The 6,127-nt window shown below is 35.4% G+C and overlaps 1 protein-coding gene across 1 annotated transcript in view; it reads left to right on the top strand.

The window, feature by feature from the left end:
- Positions 1–2,640: 2,640 nt before the first annotated feature.
- Positions 2,641–6,127, top strand: part of LOC123967281 (class I histocompatibility antigen, F10 alpha chain-like) — a 10,737-nt gene continuing 7,250 nt past the window's right edge. The window contains 4 exon segments of the mRNA XM_046043340.1: positions 2,641–2,806; positions 4,776–4,931; positions 4,934–4,956; positions 4,958–5,039. Of these exon segments, the coding sequence (XP_045899296.1) occupies positions 2,734–2,806; positions 4,776–4,931; positions 4,934–4,956; positions 4,958–5,039 (334 nt within the window). The 5' untranslated portion in view covers positions 2,641–2,733.

The raw sequence follows: 6,127 nt of genomic DNA, 5'->3' as shown, positions 1-6,127 counted from the left end.
AATACAGCTCAGTTAAAAGCTTGGTTAAATATGTCTTTAGTTTGCCTTTGAACATGTCCAGATTTCCTGCCGCTCAACAGGAAGGGTGTTCCACAAACACAGGCCATAATATTGAAAGGACGCCTCACCATAAGTTTTAGTTGAGGCTTTAGGAATAATTAAAAAGTCACTACAAGAGGACCAGAGGGCTCTAGTAGGTTCATAAGGTAACAGCAAATCTGATAAGTATTCTGGACAAATACCATTAACGTAGTAAAAGCATCTTAAAATCAATTCTGAAATAAACTGGAAGTCAGTGCAGAGACTTTAGGATGGGGTTAATGTTCTCTTTCTGGTCCTAGTCAAAAGACGTGCAGCAACGTTTTATAGCAGCTGCTGTTTAGAGACCAGAAAGCAGAGCAGTTACAGTAATCAATAAAAGCACGGATAAGTGTCTCTGTATTTGTTAGCAATGTTCTTGAGATGATAAAAAGCAGTCTTAGAAAGAAAGAAAGAACTTTTCTTTTCAGTTAAACATAAATTTGATAACCTTTAAATGATGCGAGGATGGAACGGTGTTTAAAGTATAAACGGTGCCAAAGCAAAATGAAAAGCAGCATCAGGTGTTGAAACATCAACAGAGGTGATTTATCTTGTTCAAGCAGTTTTCAGAATCCACAGCTCCACATCAGGAACATTTATCCTGGAGGACAGAGCTGACAGATCTGTGTTTGTGTTTAAGAAGCTCTCTGACTCTCTTTCTGCTTCAGTTTGATTTCTTTGCACCTTGTTTTCATTTCAAACACTGAAGTTAAATACTGTTGTCATGAAAACTATCTTGTGTTTTATTATATTGTCAGTCCTCTCATTTGTGCCCAGACCTGTTTGTAAGCCTGAAACTATTAAACATCTTAATAAACACCTTAGCATACCATACTAACACAATCAGAATCAGCTTTATTGCCAGGTATTTGTACACATATGAGGAATTTGACTCAGGATTATACATTGCTCATGATGTGCTTACTCATGCAAAAATACAATATCACAATAATAAAATAAAATAAAAACAGACACAGACTTCAGTGTAGACAACACAAATATACACACTATGAACAAAAACAATACAGACATATTGACAAATAAGTGAGCAGAATGCAAAGGATGCAAAGGATATGATAACAGTGATATCACCTATTAAGGAATTGTTTTGGTCAAAGGTCAAAGTTTAGACAAATGTTAACAGTTTGTTTCTTTTCACTTTCGGAGGGATATTTAAAGTGTGATTTCTCCCAGTTCACATAATAAAATGTTTCCAAAATGTGCCACTGATAGATGAACTCACTGGGAAGTAGAAACCATGACAACGGTGAACTAACATACTGAGGAATGACTTTGTTAAGAGGTCAAAGTTCATATAAATAGTTATTTTCACCACATAAAAAAAGGGAAATTTTCTATTTATAATAATAATAATAAAATGTATTACATTTTCTTATATATAAAAAGTATTATACTAATTAATTATTATTATTATTATTATTATTATGTTACCGTGGTGTGTATTTCATAAGTAAAATAATAATCAGTAACATAAAAACGCCTATGTATCTTTCAGGACCTTCGCCTCGCTTACCGTATTAACTGCTTTAGGCGCAACAACATTCAGACTGCGGCTGGCTTGACCGCGGGTTCGCAGTCGGATGTTCACGTTACCGCAGTAGGATGTAGGCCTGTGTGTTGAAGTTCAGAGCCTCTCCTCTCTTCTTCTTCTGTGGTCCCTGTTATAAATTCCTTTTTTTCCCTTCCCCTCTAATCTTTTATCAATACCATTATTTCCTGTCGTGATTGTTTGTTTGTTTGTGTTTTCCACAGTGTTATAATGTCTGTTTTCACCTGTCAACATAGTGATTTTAACAAACCGACTCTTAAAAATAGTTTTCTTGAAGAGTGAGTGCTACTTAAAGTCGCAACTAACTAGGCGAACTTCTGTTCTGTATGTTTTTTTTATTTGTGCAGGAGCTGGCAGAACAATTAATATAGAGGTTCTGCTTCCTTGTGTGTTTGTCAGAACAGAGGTCAGCCATAAACACATCCCGGGGTCACGGCGTCTGTCCTACCTTACCAACACAACGCAGAACCACACCGGTCACACACAGATGTGTTTAAAATATCAGATAATAAAAATGTGCTGCTGCAGGTTTGATCCACTGGAGGGCGCACCTCACCACATAATCACTGAAACCACACTTTGGTTTTCTTGTTTTTTTATATTTTGATCAGGACTGTTTTCAATCCCAGGGCAGCCACACAGAACAAAAATAACAATAAGACTCCAGAAGATCTGATCTGTAGCTGACAGTGACCTCTGACCTCCCAGAAAGTTAATACATTCCTGCTGGTTACATCACATCAGCCTGCAAAACATTGTTCAGGATCTGAGCAGGTTATTACTCCTTTCATATATGAACAAAGCTGAGACTCTAAAATAAAGCCCCCCCCCAACACAGACTAAAATAAACTCAGTTTAGTTTCACTTTCGTTAAAAACCTCAGCGGGTCAGTTTTACCGAGATATTAGTGACGTTGGTGCTCAGCCTGAATTCCCATTGGCTCAGATGGAGGTTGAAGCGCGTTGAACTCGGCGTCCCTTCTTCTCTTATCCTCATTTCACCCTGGAAGCTCGAGCTGGCAGCTCAGTGCCGTTTTCTCTGGCTAAAGAAACATATTGATCGTTTATCTATCAACATTAAAGATGCGACAGGTCAAAATGAAGATGCTGGTTTTCCTGTCTCTCCTTGGAATATGTCTCCATGACGCGGCGGGAGGTGAGTTAACTTTTATATATATTATTTTATATATCGGTTGATTGTAAAAGAAAAACATGCGTCATGTCTTTATAGCCTGCTGCTAATATGAATTTAAAGTTACGTTGATGATCTTTGATGTTTAGTTTCAAGTCTTCCTAACAGATTATGGAAATGTGAGAAAATCAACAAACCCATTAAATGTTCATGTTAGTAAATCCTGTTTAAAAAAAGTCTGTTTCTGACAATGTCTGTTAAAAAGTGTATTCATCTTGTTTTTTCCTATTAGGCCTATTTGGGACATTATTTTAATTAATGTTATCAGGAGCATTAAATCGATCTTAAGCAAAAATTGCAGCGTCATTAAGCAGCAGAAAAGTCCAACACAAACTCAGATAAATAAAGGAAAATACGAAAAAAACATAAAAACAAGGCGTTAAAAAAAAGATTTTCTTGTCCAAAACTATAAAGTTGCTACACTGATCGTTTTATATAAAAACTGTGTTCTTGGCAATTTAGTTTCCTATTAAAAACACACAGGTGGTTTTAACATTTAGCCTGTACTGTATGTAAAACTTGCTGATTAGTAGAGCTGGATGATAAATCGATATTAGTTTATCACAGAGTTTTTGTGTAAAAGTTGTTCAATAAGTAAAAAGATGCTCAACTACCAAACAGGTTTGAGGTAATTTAGAAACAGCTCCCGAGTTTCTTGGTCACATAAAAAAAAATTAAATAATCTGCATCAAGTTTATTATTTATAATTATGTGATTGTTTGAAAAATACTGTCTGATATATTGAATTTTAAACTTCCAACTATCAATATCAACCTTTTAAATCCAGTTTCCTGTTTAGGTATTTGATCTTTTAACAGGAAATAGATTTATTCTTGGTCAGATTTGGAAAAACAGTTTAGATTTGAGCAGTGCAGAAAGAAAGTGCAGCTGAAAAATGATCTACATGTGTTCAGACAGCAGAGGACAGTGGAGGTTTCTGATATAATCAATAATTTAAAGTTGAAAGTTTACTCTGTTAAAATATTTTAAAAATCTGGCCTGAAAGTGATAAAAACATCAGTTCATGGTGGAGCGAATGTTCTAATTTAACAAATGATATTAGAGTTTAAGAAAAAGGTTTTAATCCGGTAAAGACTGATACTGATAGAAACTGTACTGAATGACATGAGAGATAAAACACACAAGGGACTGGGTCAGATGTTTTTTTGTTGTTGTTTGGATTTAAAAATCTTTATACTCAAATGTAATCCACAAACCATCTGACAACAACATAAAGAAATGAAGTCAGTGAACATGAAATGAAAACGAAACAACCTTCTTCTAAACTGTTTAATGAAAACTGCTGCAGGATTTAACTTCAAGAAGTCATTTAAAACCTCAGAAGAAGAAACACAAGTTGTCATTTGTTTATTGTTTAAGAAAGAAACTATAATGAAACAGAAAATAATCTGTAGAATATAGAAAATAAAATTTGATCCACATGCAGTGTGTATATTTAGTTCAGAGGTTTGTGATTTTAGATTTCAAACTGAACGATAATGAGGAGTGAAAGCTGCTAATGAAGCATCCTGAAGAATAAAAAGACTCCACTGACTGAAACTAAACTGTAGTTTAACTTCACGTTGAGATATCAAGCACCAGAAAACAACATGACGCCTGTTTCTACAAACTGATTTCTATCAATGAAACTCAGTTACACGACTGCAGGACCTGAATATTTGATTTGTTTCATATTTTATTTCAGAATAAATTAAATGTTCAAGACAAAATCATCAGAAATATTAAAGTAAAGAGTTTCTGGAGCAAAAGTTTTATTTATAAATATATTTTTGTTTTTATTGATGCACAACAGAGATAAGATGTCTTGAATGTACTTTAGTACCTTTTGACTCTGTGTGCAGGAAAATAACTTTGTTCAGTGAATTTATAAAACTGTGATATTAAAACTGAAATCATGATGTTTTTCTTACAGTGACTCACTCTCTGAAGTATTTCTACACTGCGTCTTCTGGAGTCCCAAACTTCCCAGAGTTTGTGGTTGTTGGGTTGGTTGATGAAGCTCAGATGATTCACTATGACAGTAACACCAGGAGAGCAGAACCCAAACAGGACTGGATGAGCAGAGTCAAGCAGATCCTCAGTACTGGGAGAGGAGACACTGGGATCTTGATTGGTTCCCAGCAGACCTTCAAAGCCAACATTGGCATTGCAAAGCAGCGCTTCAACCAAACTGGAGGTTTGTTAGTTTCACTTTCTACTGATAACATGTTGTTTATATTTTCATCCTGTATTTCAGTAAACAGATGTTACCTCACACACAAACACACACACATCGTTCTTCATCTGTGGAGTTTTATTCTCGTACATTAAACTGTCTGATTTCCTGCTTTTCTTGGCTGAAACACAGTCAGACAGAAACCTGACTGAGGCTCCTGGACGCTGCTGTACTTCACTGATCCAGAGTTTCTGTCCATCCCATAATAACCAGCAGAGATCAAAAACACTTTATCTCCACTAGATCAGATCAGAATAACTTTACTGAGCTGCCCACAGTGAGCCGGTCCAGAATAACTCTCCTGTAGGAACCAGTTCCTCACAACAGTTTCACAACACACAGCTGACAGAGGAACATTACTGCCTGGTTTCTCAAACTACGGAGCAGGACTGTAAACGGGACACAGGCTGCTTCTGCTGGGTCCCCGTATGAGAGGAGGAGCAGCGTGTTTTAATAAACCTGCTGACAGGACGACGCGGTAAATGTCTCCTTCAGATCAGAGGTTTAAAAGGTTTAACAGCACGACTGATGCACAGTCTGTCCATCCCAGAATATAATTATTATAAAGTCAATTAATCGATTAGTTTATCAACAGTAAAAGAATCAACAATAATTTCTATAAAGAGATATTTTATCTTTTATATTTAATTCAAATTATATTTGAAAAAATTGTAAATTAAATTCTGTCGGTCGGACTAAAGAAGCCGTTTAAAGATTTCACTTTCAGTTTGAGAGATTTTTCACTGTTTCCTGACGTTTTACAGAGCAAACGATTTATCGATTAATCGAAAAAATAGTCATTACATAATCAATAATGACAAGAATAATTAGTTTGAGCCCTAAATATGTAGTAGAATACAGATTATATTATATTAACTCTACTGATACACAGTCTGTCCGTCCCATAATATAAATATAAAGTAGAACTACAGATTAGATTAACTTTACTTGACCACAGTGTGTCTCTGCCGTAATAAACATATATAGTGCTGAAACAATCAATCAGTTAATCGATTAGTTGAACAACAGAAAATTAATTGGCAACAATT

This window comes from Micropterus dolomieu, unplaced genomic scaffold (genome assembly GCF_021292245.1).
Source record: "Micropterus dolomieu isolate WLL.071019.BEF.003 ecotype Adirondacks unplaced genomic scaffold, ASM2129224v1 scaffold_216, whole genome shotgun sequence".
Classification (NCBI taxonomy): Eukaryota; Metazoa; Chordata; class Actinopteri; order Centrarchiformes; family Centrarchidae; genus Micropterus; species Micropterus dolomieu.
This window is presented reverse-complemented; position numbering and strand designations above follow the sequence as displayed.